This window comes from Mustela nivalis, assembly GCF_964662115.1.
Source record: "Mustela nivalis genome assembly, chromosome: 11".
Taxonomy (NCBI): domain Eukaryota; kingdom Metazoa; phylum Chordata; class Mammalia; order Carnivora; family Mustelidae; genus Mustela; species Mustela nivalis.
The window spans coordinates 56,776,147-56,793,401 of NC_139030.1; the positions used below are offsets into that span (position 1 = coordinate 56,776,147).

Here is a 17,255-nt window from a genome sequence, read left to right on the forward strand (position 1 = left end):
GAAACTCTTCTTCTCTACTACACAGAATGAACACAAAGATCAAAATCTTCTACTTCATACTGTCAAACAAGTATTTATAAGGATATAATGTTAACAAAGTTTAAAAACTCCTTATTGTAATTGATAAGGACCAAAGGTAACAGAAATACTAGTTAACTTTATTATGTTTTTCATATTCTGATATGAAAGATAAAAGATAAATATAGGTAAAAATAGCCTAAGATATAAAAATAGCCTTACTTTAAATAAATCTAAATCTTTAGTTAATACACAGAATACTTCCCTACAACCAAATGTACAAAATAAATACAATGGATAGCCAGGTGAACAAAATCAGCAGATCTAAATTAGTTTACCTCAACAAACTAGTCCATTTGGAGAAAAATTTGCATATTTGTCTATATTTTGCATTATTTAGAAATACACTGTAATCTGTAGTAACTACTCTATTTAAAATGCTGGGTCCTCTCTTTCTCTCTATGAAATAAATAATAATAAATAAATAAACCTTTAAAAAATGGGGCACTTGGGTAGCTCAGTGAGTTAAGCATCCGACTCATGATTTAGGCTCAAGTCATATTCCCATGGGTCCTGGGATCAAGCCCCACACTGGGCTCCACACTCAATGGGAAGTCTGCTTGAAATTCCCTCTCCCCCCTTCCTTCTACCCTTCCCCTAACTCACATGCATTCGTGCTCTCGCTCTCTCTCTCAAATAAACAACAATAAATAAAAACTTAAAATGCCTGGGCACCTAGGTGGCTGAGTCGGTTAAGTGGCTGACTCTTGATCTCAGCTCAGGTCACTGTCTCAGGGTCATGAGATCGAGCCCCACATAAGGCTCTGCCAAGCATGGAGTCTGCTTAGGATTTTTTCCCTCCCCCTCTACATTGCACCTCTTAGCATGTACTCTCTCTGTATATAAATAAATAATAAAAACATAGGGTTGCCTGTGTGGCTCAGTCATTAAGCATCTGTCTTCAGCTCAGGTCATGATCCCAGGGTCCTGGGATCAAACCCCATGTCTGGCTCCCCTGCTAGGCAGGAAGCCTGCTTCTCCCTCTTCCACTCCCCTTGCTTATGTCTCCTCTCTCGCTGTGTCTCTCTGTCAAATAAATACATAAATAAAATCTTTCAAAATATACATATACATATATATATATATAACTTGTTTTACTCTATTATCTATTTTATTGAGGTATACCGTTAAGAGCCTCAAACAAAGCAAACAAGCAAATAGCTTTACGACAATTTCCTTAATCCAGTTATTTTCTAAAGCTCAGTAAGAGAAATGTTGCATGTTACAGAAAAAACAACCATCAGAACAGTACACATATTTTTTCTAGGTAAAAAGATGAGAAGGATATGTGTGTAGCTTTTTGTAAGAAAAGCAGACAAGTTTTTTGGCCATTTTCTTTAGCTCTAAATGCACACTTTTTTACACAAGTCCAATGCACTGAACAAAACAGCAAAACAAAACAAAAACCCTCCAGAAAGAATAATGCATTCTACACAGGTAAAGTTGATGACTTCCAAAATTTGTATGTAGTATACTTCCTCTATGAAGAAATTACCAGCCTGGGCTAAAGAACTAAAATTTACCACAAGTTTTTGGTTTCTTTAAACTTAACATTTGAATATGAAAAGCTTAAAGTCATTTATCACCAACAAAAATTGGGGGATCATATTTCAAATCAAAAGGAATAAAACATGAGGACTAGATAACATATGTGAATTAAAAGTCTAATTAAGAGGGTCTTTAAAATCTTCTGAATGGAGTGTTCAAATTAATACCCTACTAGTTTAGGGTAACGAACTTTTAAGTCTGGTATTCTATACTAGTTAAAGCTGAAAGTTATGAGTTAAGGGATTTAATGGTAGCATCACTCAGTTTGTGGATCTAAAGGGAACTCATGATGCATTTAAAAGATGAATGATTTAATTTCATACAGGGTATAAATTTCTATCATTAATCTTATGATGGATTCTTCCTATCAGGAAAATAAAATATAATGTGATCAAAATTATTTTGCATAGGAAAAGGAAAGAGAAATGAAACACATTTACTTACAGCAGGCAACCATAAAAAGTACTCACTGTTCCTGACTGTGGCATAGCAAACACATCAATCACTCTGACGGTGTAATCATCAACAAATTCTCCAAGCATCAGACCCATAACTTCCATGGGAACTCCAGCCCGACCATGCTTTAACATCTGTAAAGAGCAAGATAGGTTAAGCTTTAAGATCCTTGGTACTTTTTTTTTTTTAAATAACCTAAGTTTGTTTCAGTGGAAATAAAACACTCCTATTTTACAAATGCACCTAGAGCAATGACTTAAGTTTGAGGGTTAACATAATAAATATTCCCAAGTAAAAGTGAAAGCAACAGAGTTCTGTAAAGCAAGTATCTCTATTCAATACTTACTTTTAACAGTGCGAGGGAAGAAATATAGACTTGTTCTGCCGTGTCCACTGCAGGAGCATCTGTAGGTGGCCCCTAGAAAAAAGCATATCAATTATTATAAACACACAATTTATGAATTTAAAATTCAAGTTATATGTTATATAAACTTGACTGTTTTAATTTAAGAGTTTTGGGAAAACCCATCAAGTATCCTTTTATTCTTAAATATCCTTTTATTCAGGTACAACACAAATAAAACAACTTTATAAGCATCAAACCTGTGGAAAACAAATCAAACTTAGTGCTCAGGCAAGTGTCCAATGGACATAAAGCTTAATCTTTCAGCAATGCTAATCTACCTCTGCTACAAAATAACTACAAAGCACCAATTAGACACGTTTCTTCTTCTCAATCTGAGACTGATTTTCAGCTACAGACAGCACGCACTTTAGGGCTATGGGATCTAGGCAGATGCGTAGATATAGTTGGGGGGAGGGAGCAAACGATTTTTAATCCCTAGGTGAAAGAGCTGTGAACAACATACTATGCACTTTGCCTATAAATTTGCTTCCCCCGCCCTCCCCGCCAGCAATACAACAAATTTAACACAGGTGCACCAGGGGTGAACAAACTGGCTGCTGACTGGTGTAGCCAACATGAAAATACTTTTAAATTCTGACTACCGCCTTTAAAACAAATGTTACTATCTATCTTAGAAAGGTTAAGGGAGACATTATATTTTCCCTCATCAAAAGCACAAGCCTCTTTTGACTGTAACGTTCAGAGGCACAAGGTATTTTACATAGGGACCTTACCCTCAAGATGACTACAGTCTTATACATGTAATTCCGTACACAGAAAGCTTTCTTGTTTTTCCATACTTGACAGTTGGGAAATTAAAATAAGATGTGTCCTATAATTGCCAGGTTCTGTTTTCCTCAAAGTTCCCTTTTCTTGACAATAACTCTATTATAAATTACAAAGCAAATGTTAGTTATCCCAAGTATAAATCAACATTCTATCTTGTTTTTAAAGGTTTACTTACTAAAATTAATCAATCACTTTATTTACTACATTTCAGATGTGTAAGTCTATATGTATTTTGTGTTTCTTCCTATTTATATGCTAAATTCTGTGATTTTTAAAATTTTTAAAATTTTTTGTTTAAAAATTCATAATATTTGCTGGAAGCATTAAATATAAAAAGTTCCACAATAAGTTCTCTCTAAACACAAGAATACAAAATTATTTCTTTTTTTTTCTTACAGAAATTATTTGTTTCCTTATGTACAAAGGGTTAAGAAAAATCAAATGTCTAATTTTCTTTTTAATAATAAATGTCAGATAATAAATTTAAAAACCAAAAGTAATTCTTCATTTATTACTGCCTAATGCAGCTTTATTGCTTATCTTTAAATAGAGATGAATCTCAAAGTTTTATTTATTTGAGTGAGAGAGAGAGAGTGGAGGGAGCTCATGCACGAGCAAGCTGGGGTGGGAGGATAGAAGAGGGAAAGAATCCTCAAGCAGACTCCCCACTGAGCACAGAGTCCCACAGGGGGTTTGATCACAGGACCCTGAGAACATGACCTGGGCCAAAGTCAATTGTCAGCATCAGCATCGCTACTCAACCAACTGAGCCACCCAGGGAACCCTAAAACATGATAATTTTGTTGGTATGATAATTTTATCCATCTAACTAAGAAAGTAAAGTTTAAGAAAAAGGTGAGGACAGTAGTAAGTTAGCTGTGATAAGAGGTTTTGGGGAAGTACTACTTTAAATCAGGATAATGAACACTGTATTTATTCACAGAGGTTATTTCCTGAATCCAGAGCAACTTAAAAATTTCATATGGAGAAAGAATTTAAACTGGCATCTAGACTAGTTATTAATAAAGTCTTTCTTTCTTTCATTTTTTTTAAAGATTTTATTTGTTTATTTGACAGATCACAAGTAGGCAGAGAGGCAGGCAGAGAGAAAGAGAGGGAAGCAGGCTCCCCGCTGAGCAGAGAGCCCAATACAGGACTCGATCCCAGGACCCTGGGATCATGACCTGAGCCGAAGGCAGCGGCTCAACCCACTGAGCCACCCAGGCGCCCTCTTTCTTTCATTTTTAATACTGCCCTTCTTAACTTGCCAGAAAATACTAAAAAAAGCAACAGGGAACTAAAACATCAAACCATCAGCAAAAATGTATTACTGTCAAAATCCAGAAAATACCCCTGCCACCAATTAAAGAAGAACAAGTCTGTTTTGTTCAACATATAACCAGTACCTAGCAAAGTGCTTGGCACACAGCAAGAACTTAGTAAGTATTGCCCCCCCAAAAAAATAAATAAATAAAAAAGAAATGAATAAATTGAAGTACTACTAGCCAATGAAACAGAAATGAAAAATACCCATCAGTTACTCTATGAGAGAACAAGCCATATGTAAGTGGATATAAAAGATCATTATCTCCTCTTTCACTGTTTTCTTCTGGTTTAGAATCATACTAAGAGAAAACCATGCAGCTATTCTCTACTGGATGGGTGCTGTTTTTTGAGAAAACAGCCAGTGATATTTCCTGTTGCTCCTCTCACTCCATTACTATTTTGTTTCTTTATCTAGTCAGAGACTAAATTTCTCAGAAAAAAACTTGGCAAGATGTAGAGAAGAGTTTGTAGCGGTGAAGAACACTTTCTTTCTTTCTTTTTAAGTAATCTCTACACCCAATATGGGGTTCAAACTCACAACCCTAAGATCAAGAGACCAAGAATCACATGCTCGTCTGACAGAGCCAGCCAGGTGCCCCTGAACTGCATTCTTTAAAGAAATAAAAACAAAAAGAGTAACCTGTGTAAAATACTGTCTACAGGACAGATGTTAAGGACCTCTGATAGTTGTGCATATTTGAGACTATCAGTTTTCAAATGCTTACCTGTCCAGAATATCATATAACCAGGCAAAGAAGAAGAAAATTCCATTAAAGACCCTGGTAACTACAGTTAACCTAACCAAAGTTAGGAAAAATGTTTTGGGCTATGGACAATGTACCTACATTGTCCTTTGGCAAATGCTCCTGAGCAATAGCATCCTGATGATTCAAAGGGAAGAAAGAAATCTGAAAATAGGATTCATAAAATTTCAGAAATATTTGGCATCAGTACAATATAAACTTTCCTAATGTTGAAATAGTTCAAGGACAAACCAAGATGAAAAGATGAAAAATAATTAAGAACTAAAATCACATTGGAGGAAACAAGAGTAAAAATAACATTATGACAGTCACTGATACAGAACACAAAGATGATGTCTCAGAATGTACAGTGAAGAGATAAAAATTACTAAAAATACAAAGATACTAGAGGACAAAGGAGCTATAAGCTAAGAAATAGTTGTTCCTATGGACAAAATAATAGAATCAATAAGTAAAGGTAAAGCTGAAGAAAATTTTCCCGAATGAAAACAATTTTTTTTCAACTTTCAGATCACTAAACATCAGGCAATAATCAGTGAAGAAAGTATTACACCTTGAAAATTCTTGGGCATTTTTTTTTAAGATTGGGGGAGGGGAAGATGGAAAATTTAGTTTTATTTATTTATTTGACAGAGAGAGAGAGAGATCACAAGTGGGCAGAGCAGCAGGCAGAGAGAGGAAAGCAGGCTCCCCACCGAGCAGAGAGCTGGAAGCAGAGCACGATCTCAGAACCCTGAGATCATGACTCAGGCCTGTGCCAAAGGCAGAGGCTTAAATCACTGGGCCACCCAGGTACCCCAGAAGAGAGAGAATCTTTTTTTTTAAAGAGAGAGAATCTTAAGCAGGCTCCATGCTTAGCTTGGAGTCTGACACCAGCCTAGATCTCACACCCCTGAGATCATGACTTGAGCCAAAATCAAGATTTGGATACTTTACCCAGGCACTCTGGGTAAATCTTGATTACAAGGATAAAGCTAAATTCCTAAAAATACGAAAGTAGAAAAACTAACCTGGTGAAAAAAATGCAACTCAGGTTGACTTGGGATTTCTTTGCAACATTAAATGGCAGAAAACAATGAAAGAAAGTTTCCAAGTTTTAAGAGAGAAACCCTGAGTCAGAAATATTATCCTCAATTTAAAAAATGTCTGAAGGCCTACAAACATGTTACTAAGTACACAAGGACTCAGAAAATATGATTCCATGTATCCTCCTTCAAAGAACTTCTTGAATAAATCAACCAGTTGTGCCCCCACAAATCAAAATTAAAACCTGAAAAATGGAAAAGCCATCTGCTAAGATTATTGAAAGCAGTTTAAAACAGATATACATCTAAATAATACAAATAAACAGGGTTCAAAACCACAGATAATTGTCCAAATAACAGTACAGGGCAGGGGAAAGAAATGAAGTAAACAAAATTCTCTATTTTATATACAGGAGGGGAATAAAAAAAGAACTCTTAAGTACTAATTTTGACTATTACAGAAATACGGTTTAAAGTCTTTTTTTTTATATAAGTTTTATTATTTATTCTATAGAGACACAGCAAGAGAGGGAACATAAGCAGGGTGAGTGGGGAGGAGAAGCAGGCTTCCCACTGAGCAGGGAATTCGATGAGGGCCTCCATCCCAGGATACTGGAATTATGACCTGAGCCAAAGGCAGATGCTTAATGGACTGAGTCACTCAGGCACCCCTTAAAAAGTCTTCTGAACAACCTAAAAATCATCACAATAAGCATTCAAATTGAATGTCGCCTTACAAAATCACTGGAGGAAAAAAAGCAAATACAACATTGATAATTAAAAAAACAAAAAACAAACACACACCAGTAGGGAACCAAGACGGGAAGAGAACAAAAACAGCAAATATAAGGTAAGATCAAATATACTGGTAATGGAAAAATATGAATGAATTAAAGTGCCTCGTTAAAAAGCCTCTCATAATAGATTTAAATGGAAATTCATGTATAAACTGATTACAAATAAAAATTAAAACAAAATAAAAGGTAAAATTATCAGTCAATGACATACCTGTATTTTCTTTTTGTAAACACAGCCATAATGGCTACTATGTTTACCCACCTTGCCTTCATCCAGTGATACATTATAGTAACAGATTTCCCAGTATTAAATCACCTTTCTACACCTGGGATAAACTGTTGACATAATTTACTTTTTTTTCTTTTTAAACGGTTTTTGTTTCCCTTTTTACAAGTGAGACTGACCTGGCATTTTCTCTCTTATGTTAAATTTGTCGACTTTAATCATTATGCTAGATTTAAAAATAATTGTGAAAGTTTATACTTTTCTGTGCTCTAGTAATAATACAGCTATCCTTTGAACAACACAGGGATTGGAGCACTAACCACCCACACAGTCAAAAACCCACATATAACTTTTGACTCCCTCAAAACTTAATAGTACTACTACTAAAAGCCCACTGTTGGATAGAAGCCTTACTGATAACAAGTTAATTTAAATAATTAAGATATTCTGTATTTTGTATGGATTATATACTGTAGTTTTATAATAAAGAAAAGGTTATTAAGAAAATCATTAAGAGAAAATACATTTACAGTACCATACTGTATTTATTTTAAAAAATCTGTGTATAAATGGACCCAGGTAGTTCAAACCTGTGTTGTTCAATGATCAACTGTATATACTGAATTATCTGTCTTAAAAATTTGGGAGAGTTCAATATTAAATATGGCTCTAAAGCTGACCTTGGAACTGATCATTATATGTTTTTCAGTGATATTAATAAATTCAGGTTATTTATGTCTTGATACTTATTACATTGTTCCAGAAAGTTTTCTTTCAGTAGATTACAAAGTTATCACCATAAAATTGAACATACTCTAGTTTTTAAATGTTTAATACAGAAAACATTTAAAACTAAATGTGTTTCTCCATATCACATTACATCACCAGCCAGACAGATTAATAATTTACATTTATGAAAAAATCAAATTATAGCAAAACTTGGCTAAAAATATTGGTGAAACTTACTGATTCATTCTATGAGGCCAGTATTACCCTGATGCCAAGGCCAGACAAAGTGCAAAAAACTGCACACCAATATTTCTTACAAACACTGGTGCAAAAAATCTCTACAAACTACTAGAAAACAAAACTCAGCAGCATATGGAAAGAATTATTTTACACATGACCAAGGGGAATTTATTACAGAAATGCAAGGATGGTTCAACATATGAAAACTGATAACAATGTAATAAACCCCATCAACAGAATGAGGGGAAAAAAACCCACATGATCATTTCAACTGATGAAGCAGCAGCATCTAACCAAATTCAACACCCTTTCATAATAAAAACACTGGAAAAACTAGGGGTAAAAGGAAACTACCTCAACATAATAAAAGCTATATCTAGGGGTCCATGGGTGGCTCAGTTGGTTGACTCTTGATTTCAGCTCAGGTCATGACCTCAGGGTCATGAGATCAAGCCCCGTGTCTGGCTCCATGCTCAGCAAGGAGTCTCCTTGAGATTCTCTCTCTCCCTCTATACTGCTCACACTCTCTTCCTACCCTTACTTACTTAAAATAAATAAGTCTTAAAAAAAAATAAATAAAATAAACAAAAGCCATATGTGAAAGCCCACAGTGATCACAACATTCTATGTTTACTATAAACAAAAAGCGTTTCCTCTAAAATGAGGAAGTAGGCAAGTATGTCTGCTTTCATCTCTTCTATTCAATTTAGTATTGGAAGTTCTAGCCAAAGCAATTAGGCAATAAAAAGGGGTAGAATGCACCCAAACTGGAAAGGAAGGAGTAAAATTGTCTCTGCAGGCAAAATGCTCTTACATGTAGAAAACTCTAAAGATTACACATAAACTACTGTAACTAATAAACAAACTTAGCAAAAGAGCAGGCTATAAAGTCAACACAAAAATCAGTTGCATGTCTGTTGTGAGCAACTGAACAATCTGAAAAAGAAATTACAAAAGCAGGGCATCTGGCTGGCTCAGTCAATAGAACATGGGACTCCCGATCTCAGGGTCATGAATTTAAGCCCCACGTTGGGTGTGGAGCCCACTTATGGAGAAAAAAAAAAAAAAAAGAAAGAAAGAAAAAGAAAAAGTAATTGCAAAAGCAATTACATTTATAGTAACATTAAAAAGAATAAAATACTCAGGCATTAATTTCTGAATATTAAAAATTTTTCTTAAAAACCTGAAAAAAATTTGCCCCATTTATGACACAAAGTCAATATATAAATTAACAAAATACTAAAATTGTAATGGAAACATGGGCAAAAAATATAAAGCAAGTAATTACATAAATACATGATGAAATAAATATGAAAATGTTCAACCTCACTAGTTGACCTTCTTTAATTAAGAAATGCCAATTAACACATTAAGACGTTGTTGTTGTTTTCTATCACACAAGCTTTACAATGCCTAATTTTGGAGAGGGTATTATAAAAGAAACACTCTGAGCACTGTTAGTGAGAATGTGAACAGGTTTAATCTATCAGAAAAGCAACTGAGCAGTATCAAGAGTCTCACAACTGCAAACTTTCTGACCCTACTTTTGTACATCTAGAAATTATTTAAGTAAATAAGCAGAGATGTTTGTATGAACCAGAATGTTCATGATGCTTCTTTTAATAATGCAAATAAATTAAGGAATAAAATAACAACCAATAAAGAATACTGTTGAATGTTCCTTTCTCTGAAAGATAAATACCATATGATTTCAGTCATATGTGGAATTTAACAAAAGAAATGAAAAAAAAAAAAAAAAGAAAGGAAGAAACAAATAGTGGCTGCCAGAGAGGGGATGGGTGAAATAGATAAAAGGAATGAAAAGTATACTTATTTTGGTTACCACTGAAAAATGTAAATAACTGTTGATTCATTATATTGTACACCTGAAACTAATATAAACACTCTTTGTTCATTATACTTCAATAAAAATTTTTTAAAAAGAAAAGTTCCTTATGCTGACATCTCAAGATACTTCAGGGGTTAGATGGCTATAGCCTAGGCAAAGACACAGATATAGCTCTATTTCAAGTAACTCAAGAAAAACAAAGTATTTAGAGAAATCAAGAAGGGGGAATGTATGGAGTAGGAGTAGTCAGGGTATTGAGGTAGTAATGAGAATCCCAGAACTGTGAGACACTTTCCAGCAAAGCAGACATGATGGTTTTTATTACTTACCCACTGAAAGTCTCCAAGTCCCTTTTTTTTTTTTAATATAATTTTTTATTTTTTATAAACAAGTCCCTTTAACTAGCCCTGCCCTCATGCCTCATATATGCAAGCCCTCATGCCTCATATACACAACCCTATCACTTTAACAAAGTGATTTCACAAACAGAAACTGATCCAAAGGTTTTTTAGACCTAAGGTAGCCATTGTCAGGCTATGTTTACATGTGGTGTAAAATGGACATGTGGTGATCACAAACATCAACAGATTATACATGTCCCATTTATATAATGAAAAACATCTGAATAAATGCATAGAATTTACTTCAATCATTTTTCACTTTTTGAGAACTTACTATGTTTAAGAAACTAAGCTAAATGTTGGGTAAACTAAAATGAAAAACTACACAATGATTAAACCAAATGAAAACTTGGACCCAAATATTTTTGAATTTTTACACTTGGCTATTACTACTATAAAAAATAATGGAGAAAATAGTTGCTTTCTGGCGCTTAATCAAACAGCGTAGTTCTAAAGTTACCAGCTTATATAGTGCGTAAACTATCAAGTTCTCTACTGACCTTGTAACAACGATTCTACTATCACCATTTTTTGTAAGGACTGAACAAGATGTAACTTAAATTTCAAGGTCCTTTAAAAACAACTATTAGAGGGTTCCTGGGTGGCTCAGCTGGTTGAACATCTGTCTTTGGCTCAGGTCAGGACTCCAGAGTCCAGAAATCAATCCCTGTGGTTGGGCTCCCTGTTCAGTGGTAAGTCTCCTTCTCCCCCCTGCTCGTGCTCTCACTTGCTCTCCCCCTCTTTCATATAAATGAATAAAATCTTAAAAAAACAAACAAGCAATAAAACCAAATTATTAGTTGTACCTGAAGGCACTGGTACAACTAATCTGGCATTAAGCAAAAGCTAAAATAAAAAACTAAAGAAAACTGACCTATATTTCACACAATGCCACTATAAAACAGAAACACACATATCACTGTTAACAGGTTAAGTAAAATAAGAAACATCTATGGGGCACCTGGCTGGCTTGGTTGGTACAGATGCAACTCTTGATCTTCAATCTCATCTTCAGATGATATCTTCAGATCTCAATCTTCATAAGTTTGAGCCCCACACTGGTGGCAGTTCACTTAAAAAACTAAACTAAACTAAATGTTCTGTAACTTTATATTGTTAAAATTTTAAATTAATGTTACAATTTAAAAATTGGAATGATTTAGTTATATATTGCTGTAAAAAATGTGTAACTAAAATATTTGCATATAACCCTTTATAAAAATACAGTAATCACATCTGCTACATAACTTCTCAATATTCAATAGTCAACTTTAAAATCACTTACGTTAAGTCTGGTCCTTCAAAAATGAGTTTATTGTAAAAAGAAAGAAAAATCCACACTTTTAAGCTCAATAAAATCAGCTACTTAACAGAACTGTGGGGTAAACTGGTGAGCCAAAGGCACAAGCAGTGCAACCAACCTTTATATAAACCATGAAAATCTACCCAATTGGTGTTATAATACCTATTCTGACTCCATAAAGGCATTAAGCTTATCTCTGTACAATGAGTTTTGATCTGCCATGTTTAGTAAAACAGAAATTAACATCCAGATCCATAAATTTTAAGTGTGGTTAACTTAAATGAGACATGGTTCCCCACATCCCACCCCCATTTAGAAGGTTAAAACCTTATCCAGCATAAAAAGCTGTGACTTTTACTTGGGCAGCCCTTGTTGACTAAGTGTTAAAAAAAAAGGCATTTGCCATTATAACAGGATAAAACGCCTCTAAGTGTTACCTACTCAGGCCTTTTAACAAATTTGTTAACACTATTAGTTATATTACTCCACCTTTCTCTTAGTGTGAACTGGTATCAATTATTTAGCCAATTTTATTATGTTATTAAAATACCTGCTGATTAAACATGAACCAAAGTGTCATTTAAAAGAAATGTAAAATAAATAGTATCACTGAACTGCAACACAATAAAACTATCTAAAAGTATAAAGTTATCTTGGCAAACAACATAAAACATTTCAAAATTTGTTAAAAAGTTGTTCTATGATTAAAATATTACACAGGTTTTATTTTTATAATGGCTGTTTAAAGGGAAATATTTGGTCCTGCAACACAATTATTTTTTAAAGGTCTTAAAGACATGTATTTTTCAACAAAGAGAAAATAAATTTTATTAACAAATAAAGGAGACAACATTTTTAAAAAACAAAATAAAACCTAAACATATATGGAATAGTTGACAGAAAAGTTTTAATTTACGATATCCAGTACCACCCAAATTTGATAAATTCTGTAAGAACTTTTAAAAATTTGATGAAACTACCAGCTTCAGTTTCTGCAATTAAAATACCCTGAAAAAAAAAAAAAAAACTAAAGACAAAATCAAACATATAACTACAAATAACTACCATGGTATTGTTTATCTCCTATCCAGCAAGGTAAGAAACAACCTTTTAATACTTTAATTTTGTGAGTATTAAACAACTAGTGTGAAAAACAAGCTGCATGTAAACTATTTCTACTGCCTGAGCTTCAATGACTAGCTGAGGCAACCTGTTATAGGAGGTGTTAATTGGCAATAGGAGTACAAGTCAGAAGCATGCTCCCTATCGTCCTAACCCAGCAAGGCTAGGTCATTAAAGTGGAAATGAATTCTTTCATGTCGATTTAACCCCTTCAATGCATGATTTCAGCTGTTTTCTCTCAATTAATTTAAAAAACTTGTTACTTTTTAGAGTTAAAAAAAAATGTTCCCAAAAAAAGGTCCTTTGGCTGACAGTTTCAATGACTATATTATTCAGAAGAGAAGAATAGAGCAAGTTAATTGCAATGTAATATTACAACTCTCCTTTCTGAAAAACATAGGAACTAGTTCTATCTGCTTGTTTTAACACTGTAAAGAAGATATAGGATATAGTGTTTAGAAATAGCTTGGATATAGTGTTTAGAAATAGCTTGGAACCATTTAGTCACATAGGGTTTTGATTTACATTTCAGTTTAAGGATCCAACTATGATACTTAATCATCTTAACCTTGGGATAGGGCAACATTAATTTTTTTTATTCCCATAATGTCCATATAAGAATTCTCAATTTAAAAATGTTTTGAAATATATATGAGTTAAACACCTTTCTAATTATGTTTTATTATTCTGATAAGGTGGATAGTCACAGCATATCCTAATGACTGGTTGCCAAAAAGCCTAAATTCCTTTTATGGCATGATCTCAGAGGTTTCCAGATGGCACATTAATTCTTAAGAAAAAAAAAAAAATACAAAAAGAAGGAAAGAAAAATAAGAATGAAAATGTCAAAATAATGATGCACTGCTTTCAAAATGCCATATTTATAAATACTAATATTCTTATATATTTTAAGCATTACAGACATTTTAAATAAAATTCAATTATATAAATAATATCCTAAATATTACAATTAAAAAATTAACATACTATGCTACATCTTTCATCTGTATAACCCTGAAAATATTTCCTTTAATGAAAATAGTATCAGAGTAAGAATTAAACATGGGAAAATGTGTTAATTCCTAACAGTATATACCTTGTGATAAATAAATAAAAAATTACGAACATGACAATATAGACATAATATCACCCAATGTTGTAATACAGCTGGGCTCCTGAGTAATTATAACTAAAAATATGCTTATGAGGAACCTGGTCAGCAAGGTCTTAGATAATAATGGGCAATATAATGGTTCATGGATATCAAAAAAACAGAAATTATACTACACCCAATTCTATATTCCTTTCTGTACCTCACCCACTCTTCCTCCAAGTCTTTGACAAACTCAGTTCTTTCTTCTAAGAAAACTGATTTTCTTTCCCTAGGCCTACTGACCTAATCCAAGACAGCAGACCTAAGTAGCTGCCCTGGAACTAATATTTTGAGAATATAAAAATTTCAGTGGGAGAAAAGGTAGTGGGGTGAGGCTACATAATAGTAAGGGAGAGGGTAAGGATGACATTTATGACATCACCTGGTTATAAAGACAACTGATCAAAGTAATATAGGATCTGGAAGCCTAATGCACATTGCCCAATGTGACATTTCTTTCTCTTTAAGATACTCATTTGAAAGTAATTTTTACCAGGGCACCTGGGTGGCTCAGTCATTGAGCGTCTGCCTTTGGCTTAGATCAGGATCCCGGGGTCCTGGGACCAAGCCCCACCGACCAGGGCTCCCTGCTCGGTGGGAGGCCTGCTTCTTCCTCTCCCACTCCCCCTGCTTGTGTTCCCCCTCTTGCGGTCTCTCTCTGTCAAATAAATAAGATATTAAAAAAATAAAAATAAAAAATAAAATAATTATTACCTACTTAAAGGTGTGTGTGTGACACATGCTGTAAGTACCAATCACTTTAGACATCTATGAAATCTGTCTCACCAGAACAGGGATCTACTGACCTGTTTCCCATTCTGAGTGACTTTCACTCTGCTCCACAGTAATGAGGAAGGAGCAAGCACAATGCTTGACTTCCTTTGTTATACAGAAGACTCATTCATAGATCAGCTAGTCAAACTTCAGAAACCAGAAGATAACTACAAATGTTTATGGGACACCTGGGTGGCTCAGTCACTTAAACATCTGCTTTCCGGCTCAGGTCATGATCCAGGGTTCTGGGATGGAGTCCTATATCAGGCTCCCTGCTCAGCGGGAAGACTACTTCTCCCTCTCCCTCTGGTTGCTGATCCCCTTGCTTGTGCTTGTTCTCTCTCTGTCAAATAAATAAAATCTTAAAACACACACACACACACACACACAAACTCCAAATGTTTAAGAGTGGCTAAAAAGTGTCTTTTATAACTGGAGATTAATTCCCAGAATCAAGCAGAACCTTGAATGTCCTTCAACAGACCATTAAGTTCTATTAAAACTGTACAACAAACACAACTAGCTCTGACTTTAAAGTGCTTATAGTCATGGATGCCCCTTTCTTCTTTTACAATGTTCAATTACAGTATTATTTATTTATGAATTTAAATTATAAAGCATGTAAAATACAAGTCAGCCACAAACTGGTTATATTGGGAAAACAATCATAATCCATTATATACTACAGAATGCCATGTATGGAATGTTACACACACACATACACAGAATGTATGTTTTTCTAATCACTCAACAACCACAGAGCCCACCTGCTAGCTAATCAAAGGCAGAGAGGCCCTTGCCCTTAAAGATTATAAACTAGAAAGTAAGCAAGAGGGGCGCCTGGGTGGCCCAGACATTAAGCGTCTGCCTTTGGCTCAGGTCACAATCCCAGAGTCCTGGGTCCTGGGACCGAACCCTGCACTGGGCTCCCTGCTCAGCTGGGGAAGGCTGCCTTTCCCTCTTCTTCTGCCTGCCACTCCCCCTGCTTGTGCATGCTCTTTCTCTGTCAAATAAATAAATAAAATCTTTTAATTAAAAACAAAAAGGCAAACAGAGGGAAAAAAATCATAAATGCAATATATAAACGAGAAGTAAGCAAGAAAGAAGAAAAAAACCCTAAACACAATATAGTAGATTAAATGCAAAAACAGACACACATATAAGGGGCACAATGCATTAAGAAGTACAGAAGTGGCTCAGTGGGTTAAGCTGCTGCCTTCGGCTCAGGTCATGATCTCAAGGTCCTGGGATCGAGTCCCACATTGGGCTCTCTGCTCAGCAGGGAGCCTGCTTCCCTCTCTCTCTCTGCCTGCCTCTCTGTCTATATCTCTCTGTCAAATAAATAAATAAAATCTTATTTAAAAAAAAAAAAAGAAGAAGAAGAAGAAGTGCAGAAGTCAGAGCAATCTATTTGATAAAATCTTTCCATAGGCGGGGTGCCGGGGTGGCTCAGTGGGGTAAGCCTCTGCCTTCGACTCCGGTCATGATCTCAGGGTCCTAGGATTGAGTCCCGTATCGGGCTCTCTGCTAGACAGGGAGCCTGCTTCCTCCTCTCTCTTTCTCTCTCTCTCTCTCTCTCTCTCTCTCTCTCTCTCTCTGCCTACTTGTGATCTTTCTGTGTCAAATAAATAAATAAATAAATAAATAATCTTTCCATAGGCTAAGAATTAAAGACTATGCAGGACTTTCCAAACAAAAAAAAGAGAGAGGCGAGTGTTGGGAAAAGACATTCCAATGAGAAAAAAATGACTTATTTATTCAAATGACACATTTAAAGGTACAGAGACATAAACAGTAAGAATCTTGCACACTACTATTCCTATCTACCTATCTATCTATTTATTTAGTTCTAAGCTTTTTAAACAATAAAACAAGCTTACTAAAGCATGGATTCTTAAAATTAAATATATGTTAATATTGCTTCAATTTCAATGGGTGTTTTTCTGAGAATACAACTTCTTTAAAAAGGCCATTTTTAAAAGAAATACTTTTTCTTATCTACACTTTTCCCTTTATGAAAAATATTTAGCCCTTTAGAATATAAGTCAGTTTGGAATTCTGAGACGCTTTAAAATATACATACAGTATGAGACAGTAAAGGAGAACATGTGTTTTTCCATACAAAATGTTATCTTAGAGGCACCTAGGTGGCTTAGTGACTCTTGATTTTGGTTCAGGTCATGATCTTAGTTAGGATCAAAAGATCAAGCCCTGCATCAGTCTTCACCCTGGGATTGGAGCCTGCTTAAGACTCTCTGTGCCTCTCTCC

General features: G+C 34.6%; 1 protein-coding gene across 2 annotated transcripts in view; it reads right to left on the reverse strand.

Annotated features, from left to right (window-relative positions):
* PSMD14 (proteasome 26S subunit, non-ATPase 14) overlaps positions 1–17,255 on the reverse strand; it is a 102,292-nt gene that overhangs the window by 41,588 nt on the left and 43,449 nt on the right. For both annotated transcript variants that reach the window (XM_082691291.1, XM_082691292.1), the window contains 2 exons: positions 2,429–2,500; positions 2,097–2,216 (listed from right to left, as the gene is read on the reverse strand). In XM_082691291.1, coding sequence (XP_082547417.1) covers positions 2,097–2,216; positions 2,429–2,500 — 192 coding nt within the window. The remainder of the gene's footprint in view (positions 1–2,096; positions 2,217–2,428; positions 2,501–17,255) is intronic.